Source organism: Microcaecilia unicolor, chromosome 9 (genome assembly GCF_901765095.1).
Source record: "Microcaecilia unicolor chromosome 9, aMicUni1.1, whole genome shotgun sequence".
Lineage (NCBI taxonomy): Eukaryota > Metazoa > Chordata > Amphibia > Gymnophiona > Siphonopidae > Microcaecilia > Microcaecilia unicolor.
Window position 1 is genome coordinate 91,722,058 of NC_044039.1, and position 20,673 is coordinate 91,742,730.

The 20,673-nt window shown below is 41.9% G+C and overlaps 1 protein-coding gene and 2 long non-coding RNA genes across 3 annotated transcripts in view; 2 read left to right on the forward strand and 1 right to left on the reverse strand.

Moving 5' to 3' along the window:
- The window catches only part of C2CD5 (C2 calcium dependent domain containing 5), a 419,591-nt gene extending 406,125 nt beyond the window's left edge, over positions 1 to 13,466 (reverse strand). Inside the window, exons 1-2 of the mRNA XM_030214402.1 lie at positions 13,385 to 13,466; positions 5,074 to 5,187 (exon numbers count right to left, since the gene is read on the reverse strand). Of these exons, the coding sequence (XP_030070262.1) occupies positions 5,074 to 5,163 (90 nt within the window). The 5' untranslated portion in view covers positions 5,164 to 5,187; positions 13,385 to 13,466. The remainder of the gene's footprint in view (positions 1 to 5,073; positions 5,188 to 13,384) is intronic.
- Positions 47 to 18,695, forward strand: LOC115477491. The gene is made up of 4 exons (XR_003943339.1): positions 47 to 58; positions 12,187 to 12,196; positions 16,729 to 16,733; positions 18,621 to 18,695. It is a non-coding gene; the product is annotated as an uncharacterized LOC115477491 (long non-coding RNA).
- Positions 13,581 to 15,362, forward strand: LOC115477490. The gene is made up of 2 exons (XR_003943338.1): positions 13,581 to 13,653; positions 15,246 to 15,362. It is a non-coding gene; the product is annotated as an uncharacterized LOC115477490 (long non-coding RNA).
- Positions 18,696 to 20,673: the final 1,978 nt, after the last annotated feature.

Below are 20,673 nucleotides of genomic sequence, written 5' to 3' on the forward strand. Positions count from 1 at the left end.
ATTTTGAATCTCCAATTGAGGACTTGAGGATAACCAAGTGAAATATACCTTCTTTAATGTTTCTTTATGTTAATATATTTAACATAGTTTACTACTATGAAACTTGGTAACCTTTTCTGTACAAGTATTATGCTTGATTGTTATTTAAAACTTATAAATAAAATAATAATAAAATGTAAAATGTAATCCCTCAGATTTCTTTACCATTAATATAAATCTAAGATCCAAGATAACATTACGTGTTGATGAGAAACAATCATGGGTTATGTCTCCTACTGCTGAAAGCTAAGATTTTACTGTAGCTTCCATATCTTCCAAATGTTTCCTTAATTCTAATCTTAGCTATAGTGAGAGATTACAGTAGAATGTATTCCAATATTTTTATTTTAAATGCATATTTATTTATTTGAATTTAGCTTACATCTTTTCAGTAGTAGTTCAAAGTGATACACTTCAGGTACACAAGGTTATTTCCCTGTCCCCAGAGAGCTTACAATCTAAGGGGGGTCCTTTTACTAAGCTGCGGTAAGCGCTAGCACATGCTTGCTGTACAGTAAAATTACTTTTCACGGGATGTACTCAGGTAAGTTCCTAATCTGCATGTGATACCCATGCGTTACATTTTTTTTTTTTTTCATTTTTGTTTGAGGCAGCATGTCTTGGGGTGGAGAGTAGGAATTCCTGCACTAATCAGTTGGCGCGTCCACATTACCGCACACTACTTAGCGCAGGATTACTGCATAGACCTTTACTGCATACAAAATATGTGTAAGTATGTGCTCCCGTGACAATTCTTTTTAATGGCCACACACTAATGGCACAGAGGAGTAGGGATGGACCAAATAACTACTACTACTATTTAGCATTTCTATAGCGCTACAAGGCGTACGCAGCGCTGCACAAACATAGAAGAAAGACAGTCCCTGCTCAAAGAGCTTACAATCTAATAGACAAGAAATAAAGTAAGCAAATCAAATCAATTAATGTGTACAGGAAGGAGGAGAGGAGGGTAGGTGGAGGCGGGAAAAAAAAAACCCAAACCCAGGGAGAGGGGCACTTGAAGGGGCTGGAAATGGATCCAGGAAAATTAAGGCTGGCTGGTGGAGACTGGGAAAATTGGAACTAGTTGGAATAGAGTTGAGGGAGTGGGCTTAGGAGCGTAGCTGAGGAACAGGGATATAGAATGTATGGGAGGAGATGGGCGCTGCAGCTCAGGGAAAGATGAAATATGTACATAGTGGGGAATAGACACCAATTTTAGTTACACAAATTACAGCCAGGCTGATTATATTACTACTACTAAAGTGGAGCACCATTAGCACATGCACCATTAAAGTGCCTGATTGTTTTATATGCAGTAAGAAAGAACCTGCCTCCCAAAATCACAAAATAAATGCACGGTACTCGATACTACATGGTAGGCTGTACTGGAAATGACCTGGCAGTAGCTACAACAAACTTCCTTGGCTTGGAAATGAAGCAAAGCAACGTCTTTAACGCTATATTATTTAATTATCATTCCAGAGTCGAGTGATGGTGTAGCTGTGTTAGTCCACTTTTAAAAATAATCAATAGCAATAAAATAAAACATAGAAAAGACCTTTTTTTATTGAACTAACTTAATACATGTTTTTGATTAGCTTTCGAAGGTAACCCTTTTTGTGAAACATCAAAGCATTCCAATCACACTCTCACAGGAAGAGGGTGGGGTGGGTAAGGTGAGAAACGGGGAGCTGGATGGAAAAGGGTAACAAAGCAGTAGAATTTTATAAGCACAGCGATAGTACGCGGTTACATAGCAATGGCTCCCGAACACAGTGTACTAACAGTGCACCACTGTACTACTACTACTTATCATTTCTACAATGCTACTAGACAAGAAGAGACAGTAGCCAATAATGGATGTAAAATATTTATTAACAAAGCACCTCACATAAAGAGGCAACATTAGAGCATGGTCATTAACAGAAAAAAAAGAAAATCAACCATTTTCCGGCTATGGTACCTAAATGGCTTAGCAGATGGGAAAAACCCACATAAGCGCACACTAAGGCCATGTTTTACCACAGCTTAGTAAAAGGACCTCTAAGCTTGTACCTGAGTTATTGGAGGGTTAAATGACAGGCCCAAATGAGCAACAGTGGGTTTAGTACCAGGCTTTCCTGTCAGCCCAGTGGTGGAACCACTAGGCTACATTCCACTCCAGACAGACACACAAGTCTTTATTTTTATTTTCTTTTATAAAGAAGTATCAAGCGAGCTCCCCCCCCCCCCCCCCCCACCTCTTTTTATTACTTTTATAAAGAAGCACATACCTGTATTTTAACAAGACCCTGCTGCCTTGATGTTATGCAGACCAACACCAATATTGTTTTAATTTACAAACATCAATGCATTAAGATGAATAATATTAAATTATGGCAAAATACATAGTACAAGGGTTAAATGAAAAGTAATGACTCCACCACCATAATTCATCAACAGATGACGGCACTGATGTGCTACATATGATCACTTGTTCTTTGAAATCTCTTCCTTCACCTCAGTTGGTGAGAAGTGTCTGTGTGAAGAGGCTGTTGAGCTATTTCTTGTGAAATAGAAGCATGCAGCAAGCACTCATCAATGTGACGATTTAAACAATGTGCCGTCAGAATTTCTAACTGCTGAAGAAGTCCCTCCAATTGAAATTCACCACTGCATGCAGGTTGTTTATGGTGATGACTGTATTAAGAGTATAAGACCATAAGGGTCATTCCATGCCAAGTGGTCTAAACCTTCCCACCATCATGTCTCCAATTTTGTTCAAATTTTATCTGTTGCGCGATAGTTGCAGATCTAGACCCCCCTTTTCTGAAAGGTTGTCAGTCCATGAGCGCGCAACATTTACCAAAATGCCATTTTTGGGGTCTAATAAAATCCAAACACATTTATAAGAATGGCTAAAAAATCTTGTACAGTTTTTGATGCTAATTCAGATGAAATACATTTTAACATTGTTGTTGCGGTCTGAATATTGGTCCAAATATGTTCCGATGAGTCACGACCAATTTTGATGCACACTTTCAGGCATATTTTCAAAGTACTTAGCCTTCCAAAGTTCCAAAGAAACCTATGGAACTTTGGAAGGCTAAGTGCTTTGAAAATATGCCTCTTTGAGTCAACTTGTTTGACTGGATTTTGCATCCATAATGTTAAAATGTATTTCATCGGAATTAGCATCAAAAACTGATCAGGATTTGAATTTTTTAGCCATTCTTATAAATGTGTTTGGATTTTATTAGACCCCAAAAATGACATTTTGGTAAATGTCGCACGCTCATGGACTGACAACCTTTCAGAAAAGGGGGTCTAGATCTGCAACTATTGCAGTTAGAGACCTCAAATTTTGGGAAACTTCGTTTAACACCTGACTCGCGCAACAGATAACATTTGAACAAAATTGGAGAACATGATGGTGGGAACTTTTTTAAATTTTAGACCACTTGGCATGGAATGACCCATAAGCACTGCCATAGTGGAACAGACCAAAGGTCCATCAAGTCCAGCATCCTGTTTCCAACAGTGGCCAATCCAGGCTAAAAGTACCTGGCAAAATCCCAAAACAGTAGAATACATTTTATGCTGCTTATTCTAGAAATAAGCTGTGAATTTTCCCCAAGTCCATCTTAATAATGGCTTATGGACTTTTCTTTTAGGAAGTTAGCCAAACCTTTTTTTAAATCCCGCTAAGCTAACTGCTTTTACCACATAATTTAATTTCACATTAAGTGAAGAAATAATTTCTCTGATTTGTTTTAAATTTACTACTTTGTAGGTTCATTGCATGCCCCCTAGTCCTGCTATTTTTGAAAAGAGTAAACAAATGATTCATGTCTACCTGTTCCACTCCACTCATTATTTTATGGACTTCTATCATATCTCCCCTCAACTGTATTCTCTCCAAGCTGAAGAGACCTAGCCGCTTCAACCTTTCCTCATAAGGAAGTCATCCCATCCTCTTTATCATTTTTGTCACCCTTCTCTGTACCTTTTCTAATTCCACTATATCTTTTTTGAGATGCGGTGACCAGAATTGCACACAGTATTAGGGGTGTGGTCGCACTATTGAGAGATACAAAGACATTATTATGTTCTCATTTTTGTTTTCCATTCCTTTCCTAATACCTAACATTGTATTTGCTTTCTTAGCCGCCGAGGCACACTGAGCAGAGGGTTTCAACGTATCAGCAAAGATGATACCTAGATCCCTTTCCTGGTCGGTGACTCCTAATGTGGAACCTTGCATAGTGTAGCTACAGGTGTTGATATGAGTACTGTGTGTTGAGGGACCAAAAAACGTAAAGATTGTGGACCAGGAAGAGCTGGCCTTTTGGATTTCAATAAAGACTTCATACAAATAAAAACATTTAAAAAATGAAGCGAATGACACATGACAGCAACAGGTAAGTCTCAGATTAGAAAGATTGACAAACTCCTAAAAGACAGTTGGAGGATCGCTCAAAACATTACACTGCAACCCTGAAAACTTTAAATGAATTAAGAAGACTTCAGAAGCACAAAGGGGAAACTGTTTTGCAATATGGCAATGTTAGGCATCACACAGCATGAAACACCACAGAGGCAACTGCAAAGACGGTCTCAAGAGTCTTACCCCCATCTGCCATACAGCCCAGACTTAGTATCATACAATTTCCATCTTTTTCCAAAACTGAAGGAATATCTTTGGGGGCATCTGTCTGACTCAAATGAAGAAGTGGGTGTGAGCAACTGGCTGAAGAAACAAGATATGCAGTTCTTATGCAAGGGCTTTCAAAAACTTATTAATCATTGGCAGAAATGTGTGGCGAATGCTGGCAACAATGCAGAAAAGTAAATATATGTAATAAGAGCAAGTTTCAATCATTATTTTGTGTTTTATTCATTACACTATCTTCATTTAAATAAAAGTTATGGAGATAGAGTCTTACTTTTCATTTAACCCTCATATTATTTCCAACTTTTTAAAAAAAGACAAATGTAATGCTTCAAACTATTATCAGAACACATGCAATGTAAATTTAAAGAGAAACTAACCTCCACAAAAGCATCAGTCAGATCACTAGCTCTGTCCATTACAGGCAAGTGGCGCCCTGCCACAATTTTCACTTTCAACTTTCCTGGCATGGTTTAGTACCTTCTGTGTTTAACCTAGAAAAAAACAAAACATTAACATATACATAAAGGTAGGTACTTGATACAGATAGTCAGGGTGATACTCATTTCAGCATTTATGGAACAATTTGAACCAGAACTTTAAGAGAGATTACATACAGATATAACATATCCCTGCTTCAAACAGCTTACAATGTGTTAAGTATCTGCAGCAACCAGAAATAAAGAGATATGTTTTCAATAAGTGAGAATTGTACACATTTTTAGTTATTTTATTAGTGCATTTTTATGTACATTTTCAGCCATACTATTAGCACACAATCTTGCCTACTCTTTATACAGCCACATTGGATTCTTAACCCAATAACAGAGGAAAGCTTTCATTAAAACCTGAGGCCTTCAACAACCAATCTGTTCCTCAACTCTTATCGGTCAAAGATATTGCAGCAGGCAAGCAGGGGCCTCATAGAAGGACCAAAAAAATCATGAACCCCCTCTCTTTCTAATGTGCAACTACCAACAGCATTAAAAAACAGTTAGTGGTGCATCTTCTCCTAAAGGACAATCTCGAAAGTTAGCAACCAGTATCTAACAATACATTTCTAGAAAAACTCATAAAGCAAACAGTCTGTATTCAGCTCAACCATTGGCTGAGAGAAACTGGCTAGATCCATGTCAATCTGGATTCTGTCCCAGTTATGGAATGGAGATGGTCCTCATATCCCTGCTAGGTGATCTACCGAGAAACCAAGACAGAGGATTTGCCTCAGTATTAGTACTGCTGAATTTCTCAGCAGTTTTTAAACTGTGGATTACAATATCATGCCAGCACAACTGGCACTGGTGTAGGTTTACTCTATATGAAGCCTACTTAGGATGCAGTTTTGTTGATTGATTTCTCTTTACCAAATTATTTCATCACTTCTTAGTGAAATCACTTGACTCCTCAGGCAGGCGCCTCTGACACCGAAACGCAGGCTGCGTCGAGTCACTGTTTCACCACTGCATTGATTTATCTTTTTACTAACAAATATCCTACACTGGAACCACATTGGTCTACCCCCTTCTTCTTGTTTCTGTACGAAAAGAAGAAACATACTCATTCTTACCCAACCCAAACAGCATACAAACAGTAGAATTTTGGACAATTTGTAACGACTGAATGAAAACTGCTGGTAATCTAACAATACAATCCTGCAATTCTTTCAGCCAGTGATATACTGTTTTTCTTGCTCGACTGGGGGTTGATTCTGGTTTTTGGTTTACAGTTCTTTTTGTAGGAAATTGCAGTAGTTGTCTGTTGTGGAGGAGTTGGCAATGGGTTGAGATCCCGGAGAACCAGGTTCAATTCCCTCTGCATCTCCGTGTGACCCTGGGCAGTCACTTAGACTTCCATTGACCCATAACTTAGACTGTGAGCCTATTAGTGCAAAGTACCTGCGATAGAAATTGTAAACCACATAGTCGCCTCAGAAATCACTTGCAGTATATCAAGCACTAAAAATAAATAAATAAATAGACAGGATCTGTTGGCCTTAACTCATCAGAGCTCATATCAGGTCATCATAATATATGACTGTTTACACTGGTATAAACTAGCACAAGCGCTTCGCTCAGAAGTTTCTTGTATGATGGAAGTACCGGATTTTTGCTTTTTTTCTACTTGAACTTACAAGGAGAAGGATTTTTTCTGTAACAGGTCCTGTTGAATGGAACACATTTGCCATCTCCCTTCAGGAAACAGAAGAACTATACAGCATTTAAAAAAAATGTTGAAGCATGTATTCTAGAATGCCTGGATACAGTGACTGCACTGACTGAATGATGATTGAATTTGTGGGATGTTATTGTCTGGCATAATGTAATTTGTTTTACATGTTTTATGATTATCTGTGTTTATTTGTAATCTGCCCTAGGTAAAGGTGGAATACAAACTTGAATGAATTAAATGAAAACAATCAATAGGAGCAGGAGGTCTAATTTGAGAACTGGGGGGATCCCAGAGGAGTATGAAGGGGTATGAGGGGTCCACCCCAGTTGCCTACATTCAGAAGATGCTGCTGCTGCAGGCCTCCTTTCCCTCGACAGCACCATCTCCTCCATATGAGGTGGAAGGGGCTCATAGGAAGCTCCAACCCAAAACAGATTCATCAATGCCACCACAGGCTATGATTATTAAACTGTTGAGGTTCCAAGATTTAGTACTTCGGCAAGCCAGGTGGGATAAACCGTGTAGATAAGAGAATATGAAACTGCACATTTTCCATGATCTCAGCTTTGTAAGAGGAAGAAGATGTGGCCATATAAAGAATTGTTACTGGAGAAGGGGCAACAGGCAGGAAGGACTGTGGTTTCCAGTGTGCCTGGTGGTGAACCATGGGGGCAAGAGACACTTTCTTAACTCCCCAGGAGAGGCTAAGGCCTTCCTTAAATCACTGTCTGTGAACTACCGCTCTGCCACAGCAGCCGGGTGCTTGACCAGAAAAGCCACAGCTAGGCAATGGAAAACAAAAGCTTTTGGCATTGGTGCTGCATATGCAACCAATGGCTAAAACGAAGCGATGGCCAGATTCGGAAGCAGAACATCCTTTGGAGGCAGGAACTAAAATTATAGCTTCAACAAATGATGGTCAGGGGGCTCCCTCCCCATGTGATTCTGCCTCATCCAGAGAGCGATTCTTCAGAGGAAGAGATGTCGGTGGCCATCTCTCCAGAGGTACAGAGGCGGACATTACGGGGTCCCCTTACTGGATTGTCATTGATGTTTTTGTCCTTTCCATTTTATTGAATTATTTATTTTTTTAATGGGGACCCTTTTCACAGGGATGGTGGCATCTCACAAGTAGGGAGGGACTTGGGAGGGGGGAAGTTGAGGTATGTTCAGTATGGTTTGAATGTTCAGTTGTTTGAAAGGGGGTGCATGGAGTTCAACTGAGGTGCATTGTGGAGAGTGCCTGGGTGGATGAGAGATGTTTGGTTGGGGGAAAGGGGGATGGGTTGGGGGTGATCTCACTTTCAACACTTATAGGTATTGCTGTACTGCTTACCGGGCAGTGTGCAGGAGGAAGTTAGGGCACGACTGGGTGTGTGAAGACCAGACCACTTGAGGGTGGAGGGACCAGTGGTAAGTGAGGCCCTTAGCTGTGTTGTGGGCGGATGAGATGCTGTATCGATTGCTTGCTATTATGGCAGGGCTTAAGGTACAAACATGGAATGTAGAGGTTATAAACAGCCCAATTTAATGAAAGAGGATTTTGAAACATCTAAGAGAAGTTCGTGGACATTAAGTTTCCTGCAGAAAACTAAACTGACCCTAGCTGAAGCAAAAAAACTGAAAACTTGGGGTTGGGGTTTGGTGTTTTGTGCATCAGTGGGTTCTCAAAAGAGGAGGGGAGTCATATTAATTTAAAAGTCTATCCCCTTTGTGACATGGCACGGGAAGCAATGAAGATGGGAGATGGGTCTGGGTTACAGGGAGAATTGATGACATTGAGCTGACAACTTTGAATATTTACGCACCCACTGGTCATAAGGCTGTGGTTTTTGGCTCTTTATTCCAACAGGTGCTTCCTAAATTAGTGGGAACTCCAATAGTTGGGGGGGTGACATGTCTGGGTTGCTCGAGGACAGGGACAGTGTTAAGACCACAAGACAGCAAGGATTTGCAAGACAGTATGCAGAAATGGGGATTGATGGATTTCTGGAGGCACTATAACCTTGGGGTTAGGGGCTACTCCTTTTACTTTGCACGGTTTCAGTCTTACTCCAGGCTAGATTATCTTCTGGGGGTAAGCACTTAATTGGTGAATTGGGAAGATCTGTGCATTTCTTCTATTCTTCTGATCATGTTATGGTAAGGGGGGGGGGGTATGTCACACCAAGGCTGGCCTGGTGGTGGTGGTGAGGGAAGTGATGTTGGAGAGCAAACACCAGTATAAATGGTTTCTGAGTGGCCTAGTGGTTAGGGTGGTGGACTCTGATCCTGGGGAACTGAGTTCGATTCCCACTTCAGGCACAGGCAGCTCCTTGTGACTCTGGGCAAGTCACTTAACCCTCCATTGCCCCAGGTACAAATAAGTACCTGTATATGTAAGCCGCATTGAACCTGTGATTAGTGGGAAAGCGCGGGGTACAAATGTAACAAAAAAAAACCCAAAAACATAGTGTTTTAATATAAATGTTTTTCCTTTTGAGTGTTTTAATATAGATGTTTTTGTATTTTTTTGTTTTTTTAACATGATTTGCATACAATTTTAATATGAATTATTTAGTATTATTACTAACATTACAAATGTATATGTTCGCAGAATCCATTCGCCACTGAAGCAGCCCTGCATATATAAAACCTGGACGCCAAAGTACTGAATAAAGCCTTCAACTTTACACAGACTGCTTTTTTATTTTTCCTTACTATGCATTGAGTCTTGGAATTCCCCAGAATCCTTAACTGTTTTCTTCAAGTCTTCTCCAAAAATTATAATACCCCAGAAAGGCAGTCAGGCTATTCTGGATTTAGATGCTGCATCCACTGCCAAATCAGCCAACGTCTCACTAGCATGGAAAGGGATATTTGCTTAGCAAGGGCCCCGGGCAAATCATAAAGCAAGTCCATAAGCTAGACCTGTCTCCATGGATAGCAGAGTCAGAGAAAAAGTCAGTAGAAAAAGCTACCTGTAGCCAACTAAATCAAATTAAATCCAAAAGGAAGTGAATCTCAAGTGTGGGAAACCAAAGGTATAGTAAGCAAAAACATCCCAGCGCTATCACAAAATTAAAATGCTTGGAAGTTGTATCTCCAATAAATATCAGCACTCGTCCAAAATGAATCTTAGAAAAGTCTTTAATATAAATATTTGTACTTTCATAACAAAATCCAAAATCTAAATTCTTCAAAAGCTTAGACATCAAATAGCAATTTAACAATCATGCAGTCCACCAACATGGACCATGTTTCGTTGGTCCTGCAATGCAGTACATTATTCAATAATATAATAAAAAAAACAGAGAGTATTGTTCTTCTGTGTGTACGTCGCTGTTAACCTCCTTCAACACCACAAGACTTTCAACTGACAATACATGAAGTAAGAGAACAAACTTTAAACTATGCACGCATACACAACCAGAAGCCAATACAAATCAATCAAATAATAAGGTATAAAACACCACAGAAAGCACAACCGGGGGGGGGGGGGGGGGGGGACCACAGTTTGAAGTGTCTTATCCTACAAGCCTAAAAAATAAAATGTGAGCATTAGAGTGTATAGCATAGCATGCAAATTTCTCTAATGCATATTCAGTGTAGATAAAACCTGACTGGCTGGGGTTCCCCCAGGACAGGTTTGGGAACCACTGCCAATTTATATCACTTTCTCAAGATTAACATGAGGAGTCCACAAAAATCAAAAATTGAAATAAATAAATACCCCCCCCCCCCCACACACACACACATACACATACATACGCTCTCTTTACCAGAACAGTACAGCATCTTAAAAATAGAAATAGAAATATTCAGCTTCTTGGAAGACTCCACAAAAAAACAACAGAAGGCAGAGCTGGGTCATTTAATCCATATCCTAATAGGGGTTCTATTTTGAAAAAAGGTTGTGTCGGGCGATTCAAAACCTGATCCTGGAGGCACCTCACTCAGTCAGTCAGGTTTTTAGGATAGCCACAATGAATATTCATAAGAGATATCTGCATACACTGTCTCCACTGCATACAAATCTCTTATGAATATTCATTGTGGATATCTTGAAAGCCTGACTGGCTGAGGTGCCTCCAGGTCCAGGTTTCGGAACCACCGATTAAACCAAATGCAGATAACGAGGCCAAACAATATCACGATCTATCACCTGGGTGGACAACCACGGACCCTGAGGTCCACAATCCAGTTGTGTTTTCAATATTTCCAAGTTTCATGTGTATTCATTAAACAAATCTTGAAAACCAGACTGGGTTGTGGCCCTCTAGTACTGTAATTGCCCATCATATTGAAAATAGATGAAATATAACTTAACCAGAAGATAGTAACATATAGGCATATTTTCAAAGCACTTAGCCTTCCAAAGTTCCATAGAAACCTATGCTTTGAAAATATGCTTCATAGTAACATAGTAGATGATGGCAGAAAAAGACCTGCACGGTCCATCCAGTCTAATCTCCATCTGAAATAAATAAATTATCAAGAACAGTCTCCATATTAAATCCCCTTCTAAATCTACACTATTTAGGATCCAACATCATATATACCTCTAAATAATCACACAACTGAACTAATAAATATCTCACAATAAGTTTAGCTTTAAAATAGGGAGATTAAAAATGGGCTGGTAATTCTACAATCTATCTAACCTACTCTGTGCTCGAGATTTCAGCAAGGGTTTCACCACTGCTGCTTTTTGTTGTTTTTTAAAGTAGGCACAACATCTGACAAGCCCTTAACTGGTCTTGTGAAAAAAAAAATGGAACCAATTTTTCCTTAATAATCCTAAACAGCCAGAGGGGTATAGACTTGCAGGGGTTTCAACCCAGTCCTTTGGGCACACCTAGCCAGAGTTTTCAGGATATCCCCATTGAATTGAAAGCCTATCCCCAGTAACATCTTAATTCATTTAACTTTTTAACAATTGTTTATTTATTTCACCATCTTGAATCTACAAATGTATAAAATCCTAGTTCTCCCTCTCCTTTGATCTAGGCTTATCTTTGGCCTCTCTATTTAGTCTGCCCCTCTCCTCTGCCACCTCTTTCCTCTTCCTCCAACTCCATATTGCCTTCTGCTCCATGTCACCTATATATTATTGCTCCTTCCTCATTCCAGTCCACGCTTTCTACATCTAACCCCTCCCTAATTACTTCTCTCCCTCACCTAGCCACCTCCTTTATTCTATCTTGTTTCCTCCTCTTTCCCTTCCCCCTTTTAAGTCCTCTCATCCTCCTATTCCCTTGATTATCTATCCCAGCACATCCCAAAAGGGGGTCACTACCATGAGAAGGAAACAAATCATCACTGGCCCAAATCTGCTATACAAGGCCAGGTGCAGTGTTATGAACAGCAAAGTATGGCTGAAAGTAACATGCTTGTGTTTCCCTGCTAAAATAGGGTCACAGCCACAAAATTTGGCAAGCACTGATCTATCCCCTCTCCTCCTCTTCCCAGGCTGGTGTTAGACTTGTAGGGGCCTGGGACAAAAACTGGGTAAGGGGGCTCCAAAGCCCACCTTCAAATTATGTCTCCTTCAGTATGAGGCAAGCTTAAGGCCCTCTGTGGCATTTCCACCCCAAACTGCAGCCCTTATACCACTATTTTTGGGATAAGCAGTATAGAATGTTCTGAACTGTTTGGGGATCTTGCCAGGTATTTGTGACCTGGATTGGCCACTGTTGGAAACGGGATGCTGGACTTGATGGACCTTTGTTCTTTCCCAGTATGGCAATACTTATGTACTTATATGCCTCTTCCCCCCACCCAGGACTATTTCAAGACTCAACATCATCTTGTGAAGTCAACATAAAGCCTGGGGCTGTATCACCCACTGATGTCATGACAAGTTACCTTCACAGGGAGCCTTCCTCTAATGATACATCCACTTGGGAAAGACTACACTAGAACTGAAATCAACAGATATTAGTTACAACAGAAGAAAAGTCTAGTCAGGCCAAGAAGAGGGTCCACCTAGACTAGCATCCAGGTTCCCATATGTCATATCCACCCCTTCTGATGGCCCCTGCCACAAGTTATCTTCTTTTAACCCTTATCTATCCTTTCATTCCCCTTTTCCCCACCCACCTCATTTCCTAATTTACGACTGTCACCCCATTTTCCTACCTATTCCGTCTACGTAATCTATGCTCTTTACCACCCCCTTTTCCTGCATACCTCTCCTCCTAAAAACAAGGAATGAACTATGTGGATACTGAACACGTAAGTAAGCCCCTTCACAGGGTCCAGTGGAGTTTGTATTGTATTTGGGACCTCTATGGTGAGATCCATGCCCCTTCGCTTTCTTCTCCTTTCTACCCCAGGGATATCAAGAAACACGCATTTGACTGCCTTCACCCCTCATCACTCATGTTTGAGAACTAGGAGCTCCTCTTATCACCCGCGTTTGGGAACCGGGAGCTCCTCTCCTCCCCCGTGGTTTTTACCATCTCTCTCTCACGCTCTCCACCCTTTCCATGATCCGACTAATCTCCCTCAGTATCAAACTCCTCCCACCATCGATCGTACCTTCAAAATCATGCCTGAAGTCCCTCATCACCAGTCGTGCCGTTTTTTGTTTTTTTTGTTTCTCTTCTCTAGGAACCCGCCCACGTTTGACGTAATTTCCTGTTTCCGGAAGCGAAATGCGGCTGAGGGAGAGAAGTTACGTCAGGGGGTGGGACGTTGGAAAAGAAGTTAGGACGTATCGTACGTCAGAGGGGTAGGGAGGTGTCAAGGTTGTGGAGTCGCTTCGAGCGATTGTGAAGAGTAGACGAGTTGAAAGGTTGGGTATGGAGGTAGGAAGTTTGATCTTGAGGAAGAGATGTTGGATTGAGGCTTTGGGTTTCAGACAGAGAGGGTTGCGTTTGCGTATGACTTTTTGCTTCTTTGATTTGCTTTTCGCCCTACTAGGAGACGGTGATACTTTGGGTTGGCTTGTCTTCCACTTCATTGAGTTCCTGTGTTGAGGTTGTCAGGTTGCTGCCTGGAGGAAGGGTGCAGGACCCATCCTTGGAAATCGCTAAAGATAGAGCTCCCGTCCTGAACCGTAGTTTGCCATAGCCCTTACGTGTGTCCGCTAAAGGGCATCTGGAGCCTGAGAAATGTCTCCTAGACTCCTGCATATATGCACTCAAGTTTCCGCACGCATCATGTATGCATGGACTTGTATTTACATATTCCAAGGCAGTAACTGTGTTTATGTACAGCGAATGTGCAAGACTTTTCTACGCCCACCACTTTAAATATAATTTCCTAAAGCATTTTCTGTGTGCGAGTCATGTTCTAAATATGGGAATGGATTTTACAAAAATGTGTGGCCTGTGGATGGCACATGTACTTACACATGCATGTATACTTCATTTGCCTGTAGTCTTTCCTGAGAGCTGCATTTTGGGTAGAGAGGTTGCATACCTGCGTATTTTATTTTATAAAATAGGTATGTGCCCGCATTAGAGTTAATTCATAGTTGCACTTCCCTTGAAGTAAGTGCAACTTTGTATGAGAGTATTTGTACATTTCTGGGATTATTGTTGAACTCTTAGATAAAGGCAGTTAAATACTTAACTTTTCTTTATAAAATAGAATTGGGTTTTTTTTCTTTTTTATTATTATTTTTTTTTTTAAATTAGCCCTCTGTTGTAAAATTACTTTACTACGTGTATTAATTTGGTAGCAAATGTTAGGCCAGTAAAAGTTGCCTGAATCTGTAAAAGATGTTCCTTCTTGAATGTATTAACAATTGCCCTAGTCTAATGAGTGAAGTGCCATGGTGAACTAGGCAAAGTCTCTGAAATGGAATAGTTATGTATTTATTTAATAAAACTAGAAAAATGTCTGAGTCTCTGAGGAAAAACAAAACGAAAAGGGGAATGACCAAAGAAGTGCCAACCAAGGAATATTTATTTAAAGTGCCACAAATAAAGATCAACTGAAAAAACATACAGTCCATAGGGATCTATAAAAATGATAATGAGACGATGCAGTCCTGCATTTTGCTGCAGGAGGCTCAACTTCATCTGGACTTGTAATCCCTTGTACTGTTTGAAGGCAGATATAAGCACAACACCATCAGCTGATTAACAACCTGGACACCCCCAGGCTGACAGGGCAGGACACTAGACTTATTTGGAAGACTTTTCAGGCCTCGATGCTCGTTGCCTGCATCCAGTCCTACCAGCTCTACATGAGTTTTTAATTGCAGTCTTTGGTCCGAAGAACACTACACCTTGCAGATAGAGATTTGCTAGTTGGCCAGTAAGCAGCTAGAGTGTAGGAATATCTGGCTAAAGGGCGTAATGACTCTTGATATAGTGTCCAGATTCTCTGCTATGGGTGTTATTGAATTTTTGCTCTCGGAATTTAATATTTATTTTCCTTTCTTTTCTAGGATGCTCTGTGAAATGCTGGAAGTGATGGATTAAGACAGAGATCCCTGAATTTAACAACAAATAAATTGTTGGTCATTCTCAGATGATGGCCCACATCTCCCGAGGGATGAATTCAAGATCAATGTGAACTTTTCACTAAGTTTCTCCCACCACATTTTCCCAGTATGTCTGCTGCTGTTGCTCACTGGTCTAGATCAGCACTGTAGAAGTGATAAACAGGCATGAACACCTGTAACAGAAGCCAACACAGTCGGAGGTGGACAATGTTTGTTTGGGGTTTTTTATGCAATTTATATATTGTAAGATATGCTTATAAGAAAAATGCTAAAGATAACAAACTATTATACATGAAATTACATATAATAAAGAAATCTCTATAGCATATATCAAACCCACAATAAAAGGAAGACCAGTACAGAAATTTGAGAATAAATAAGTCAACATTAAGCAAAGTTACCACCTGTAGCAGATGTTCAAGAACAGCAGGCCAAGTGTTCTCATATCTGGGTGATGTCATCCGATGGAGCCTGCTGCGAGCGCTGACTAGTGAGTCCAAGAATTTTCTAGCAGCATCACACCGAGAATGTGCTGGTGCTTTCCTGCCTGACATGTGAGCACAGATCTCTTAGTCATTGTAAAAAGCTAAAGAATTCAACTCCAAGGGGAGATGGGAGGGCATGTGAGAATACTTGGCCTGCTGTCCTTGGAGAACACCTGCTACAAGTGAGTAACTTGCTTTCTCCAAGGACAAGCAAGCCGTCCCTAATGACCAGAATCCCTGGGAATCCCTAGCTCGCCAAAAACAACAAAGCTAGGACAATAGGACTTAAAATGTTGAGGCTTGTTATTCAATCAACCTGAAACAATTTGTGTTGTTAGTTGTGGAGGTGCAGCCTGGAAAAGAAGAAAACTGGTTCTGGGGGAGGGGGGAGTGTAGTTGGATTCTAGACAACGAACAAATTCTGCAGGACTATTTGACTGAACCAGCGGTCACATCGGATATCTTGCTTAAGGCAGTAATGAGATGTGACTTTGTGGTCAGATCACCACATTTCAGCTCCACAAATCTCCTCTATGGAGACTGACCTCAAGTGGGCTGCCAGATGTAACCATGACTCTGATATGAGCCTTGACATGACTCTCTAGAGTTAGCCCAGCCTATGCATAAGTAAAGGAGATGCAATCTGCTACCCAATTGGAAACAATGTGTTTGCCGATGACTACCCCCATCCGATTTGGGTCAAAAGAAACAAAGTTGGGTGGACTGTCTATGGGACTTTAGTCCGCTCCAAATAGAAAACTAAGGCTCACTTGCAGTCGAAGGTATGCTGTACACACTTGCCAGGGTGGACGACTGACTGATTAAGATGGAACTCCGACACACTCTTAGGAAGGAATTTAGGGTGCTTGCAAAGAATTTATTATGAAACTTAGTATAAGGTGGATCAGATACTAGGGCCTGAAGCTCACTGAGTCTGCGAGCTGAAGTGATCACTACTAAAAATATAGCTTTCCAGATCAAATACTTGATGCAGAAATCGAGTGGCTTGAAGGAGCTACATCAGTTCGGTGAGGACAACGTTGAGATCCCATGACACGGTGGTTTGATCAGGGGTTCTGTCATTAACAAACCTTGCATGAAATGAACAGCTAGAGGCTGTACAGGGATAGGCACTAATTGCACTGAGATGGACCCTTATAGAGTTTTTAAACCAGACTCGGAGAGGTGTAGGAGATATTCAAGCAGTTTTTGGTTAGGACAAGTAGGGGATCTAAAGCCTTGCCCTCACACCAGACTGCAAACCTCCTCCACTTAATAAGACCTCTTAGTGGAGTCTTTCCTAGAAGCCAGCAAGATGTGGGAGACTCCCTCCAGCAAGTCCATGGTTTCAGATTCTATGCTTTCAACATCCAAGCTATGAGGGCCAGAGATTGGAGGTTGGGATGCAGACGAGGGTTGGAAAGCAGTCCAATCTCCACGGAAGAGGAAACCAGATCTGCCTCAGCTGGTAAGGCGCAATTAGGATCATAGTTCCCTGGTCTTGCTTGAGTTTCAGCAAAGTCTTCTCTATGAGAGGTATTGGAGGATACACCTAGAAAAGACTCCCCCCCCCCCCCCCATGTATTTAGCAGGGCTCCTATGTGTTACAAACGCTGAACTAAGAGAAGGTGGGGGTAGTTGAACTTGCGATAGTTTTATGACAAACCCTAGTAACTCTAACACCTGAATAGGTAGGAGCATTACCTGGCACCCCCTCCTGTGATGTGCTCTTGACCATCCAGTCATCCAGATAGGGAAACACATACACTCCCAGCCTGTGTAGATAGGCTGCTACCACCACTAGACATTTGGTGAAGACCCTGGGAGCTGATGTGAGGCCGAACTCAATATGTGGTACTGATAGTGGTATTTCCCTATTCAAAATCCATAATACTTGTAACTGGGAAGTATCAAAATTTGGGTATAGTTTAAGTTCAGAGAGCATAGCCAGTCATGTTCCTGAATCATGGGGAGAAGGGTGCCCAGGGAAATCATCCTGAACTCTTCTTTGATCAGGAATTTGTTCAGGGCCTTTAGGTCTAGGATGGGATGAAATACCCCTGTTTTCTTGGGCACAAGGAAGTACCTGGAATATAATCCCTTCCTTTCTTCCCCTGGTGCACAGGTTCGACCGCATTGGCCTGGAGAAGGGCGGAGATTTCCTCTACAAGTACCTGCTTGTGCAGGACATAATGAAGACAGACTATTTGAAGAACCCACCAGTCGAAGGTTATAAGGGGGCACCTGTAATGGAAAAAATTCAGCTTCCCTCTATCGGTAGGCCAGCCTGGTTGGCTACTTTGAGTGCAGCTGTGCTATCTTGGAACCAGTCAAAAGCTCATCACTTGCTTTGTCTGAGGCTTCTAAGGACGGGGTTGGTGAGGTCAAGAACGTTGAGCCTGGGGCTGTTGGGCAAAGTGGGAAGGTGGCGGGTACCTATGCCTTTGAGAGTAGTTGGTTTGTCATCTAGGACCACTCAAAAACCTCCATGAGGAAAAGGATGCAGCTGGAGGGTGTCGAGACAGTTTGGATGGTGTCCGTATGTTGCTTTAAGAGGTCGGTGACCCTTTCCATCTTATTTCCAATCAAGTTGTCACCCTGCCAAGGAACGACCGCCAACCTCTCCTGATCCATCGGTTCTAGGTCAGATACGCAGCCATGAGAGTGTGTGCGCCGCATCCCCACACCCATGCTGAGGCATGCATCCTGGAGCTCCTGGCTAGTCTGAGTGGATTTGAGCATCAGAAAATGTGGCAGTTGTGCCCTTTCGAATCCAGGAGCCTTTTGGATACAGTACTGCATATCCACCTTCTAAGGTACAACTGGCACCCAGAGAGGAAATTCTCAGTTCTTCATCAGTGCATCCTTAAGGATAAGGTGCAGTGGTACAGTGACCCCCTTCCTTAGGAGGAAACTCATAATCCAGGATAGTCAACATCTCCGCCCTGGACTCTTCCTCTGTTTCTAACTAAACGGGATGGCAGAAGCCATCTCCCTGATAAAGCCGGTAAAAGAGAGATCCTCATGTAGAGATTTTTGTCTCTCTTGAGGTGGGGGGATCAGAAGATATTCCATAAGATTCCTCCTGAGAAGTAATGCGGGTTCTCCTCTGAGTAGACCCATTCAGACTCTTCACAGTACTCAGGTTGTACCGAATGAGGCTGTGCCTTTCTCAACTCAGTTGGATGTATGTCCATGCCCCAAAGAGCATTGAGTTACAGCCCTACTCTCTAACTCTGGGGAAGCTTCCTTCCCCAACATCGAGAGTGGTATTGTATGCGTCGGTCAACTGACACCCGTTGAGGTGCCGGTGTCAAGGATCTCTGCACCAACATAGAAGGAGCCAAGGGAAGAATATGGGCTGGATCCACAGTTGGTGCAAGTGCCCTTGATGCCTGAGTGGTGTGCCCCTGAAGCACCTGCACCAGTTTATTGAGTATAGCTCAGCTCATGCAAGGAAGGCATTGGCAAAGGCGGGAGAGCCAGAAAAGATACAGCTTGAAAAGGTGTTAGACCGGTAGCGGTTGCTGGGAGACTTATGCACCGACACTTCTTTTTTTTAAATTTATAAGTTTTTATTAACCATAACATTACAATCACAGTATATGTTTCTGCCTCTCCAACTTAATACAACAGATATAACTAATTGGCTCTCAACATTTCAAAACATTTTCTCCCCCTCCTCAAACCTTCTATGAGTCCCCTCTCCCATCCCCACCTCCCCCCCTAACCTCCATCCCACCCTCTTCCCATCCCACTCCCCTCCATCCCACCCTCTTCCCCTCCCCCTCCCCCCCTTTCCCTTTCCCCTCAATGTGCTGAATGACCCCCCTCCCCCTTGTCTTTATTCAAGATAACATCCATGTCCATTCCAACGCCTCGGGTGCACTGACACTTCTTCCAAGGTGCTTCTCAGGTACTGGTGGTGCTGATGCCCCAGCGCTCCCGGCATTGTGTGTCGAGGAGAACTGATGGTCATGCTTCTTGGGCTTCTGATGCACAGTATTGCAGTCTTTCAGTGCTAAAAAGGACAATCTCAAAGCCATACCTGTCCTCTGTGTCAGTCCATTGCTGATGGGACCGAGGGCCTACTCTTGGCGCCCGATGTTGAGGGAGGTTGAGACCTTGATGCCAGTGCACCTCCAGTGGATGCTGAAATCTTGGTAGCCATTGAGGTCGATACATCAACATCGGCCTTCAAGGTGCTAAAAAGCTTCTCCTGCTTGAATCTGCCACATCTTCTGTGTCCTGAGCTGCATTTGCAGAGTTAGGATCTTGATCAGGTCCAAGGCACCCAATGCACCAGTTCTGAGGTCTGTCATGGAAATCACCCGATTTTCAGTGGTCACACCTCTTATTTATTTATGCATTCTTGTATCCCACTATTATCCAAAAACAAATTTTGGTTCAAAGTGGTTTACAATTTACATTTTGGTGGCGTTACAATAGTGTTGTGCAATGTGGAGAGGGCATCTATATTTTGTGTGGTTATTCATAGAGTTTTTGAAGAGATAGATTTGAAGAGGAAAAGGTAGTGGTAGCTTTTGTGTTCAGTTCTAGAGTTTTGGTGATAGTATCTTGAAGATTAGGTGCTCACTTTTAAAAATATTCTTGCCTTGACTGGTAGCCAGTGTAGTGTTTCAAGCAGCGAGGTTGCTCTTTCATATTTTGATTTCTTGAAAATCAGTCTTGCTGCTGTGTTTTGGACGGTTTGCCAGCGATTTTAGTGTTTTCCTTTCACCTTATGTATGCTGCATTGCAGTATCTAGTTGCAATAGTATCCGTTGATTGGACCAGTATCTGGAAAGATTGTCTAGGGAAATAGTCTCTTATTCTTCTCAGTTTCCATAGTATTCTGAAGTATTTTGATTATCCAGTGTTTAGAT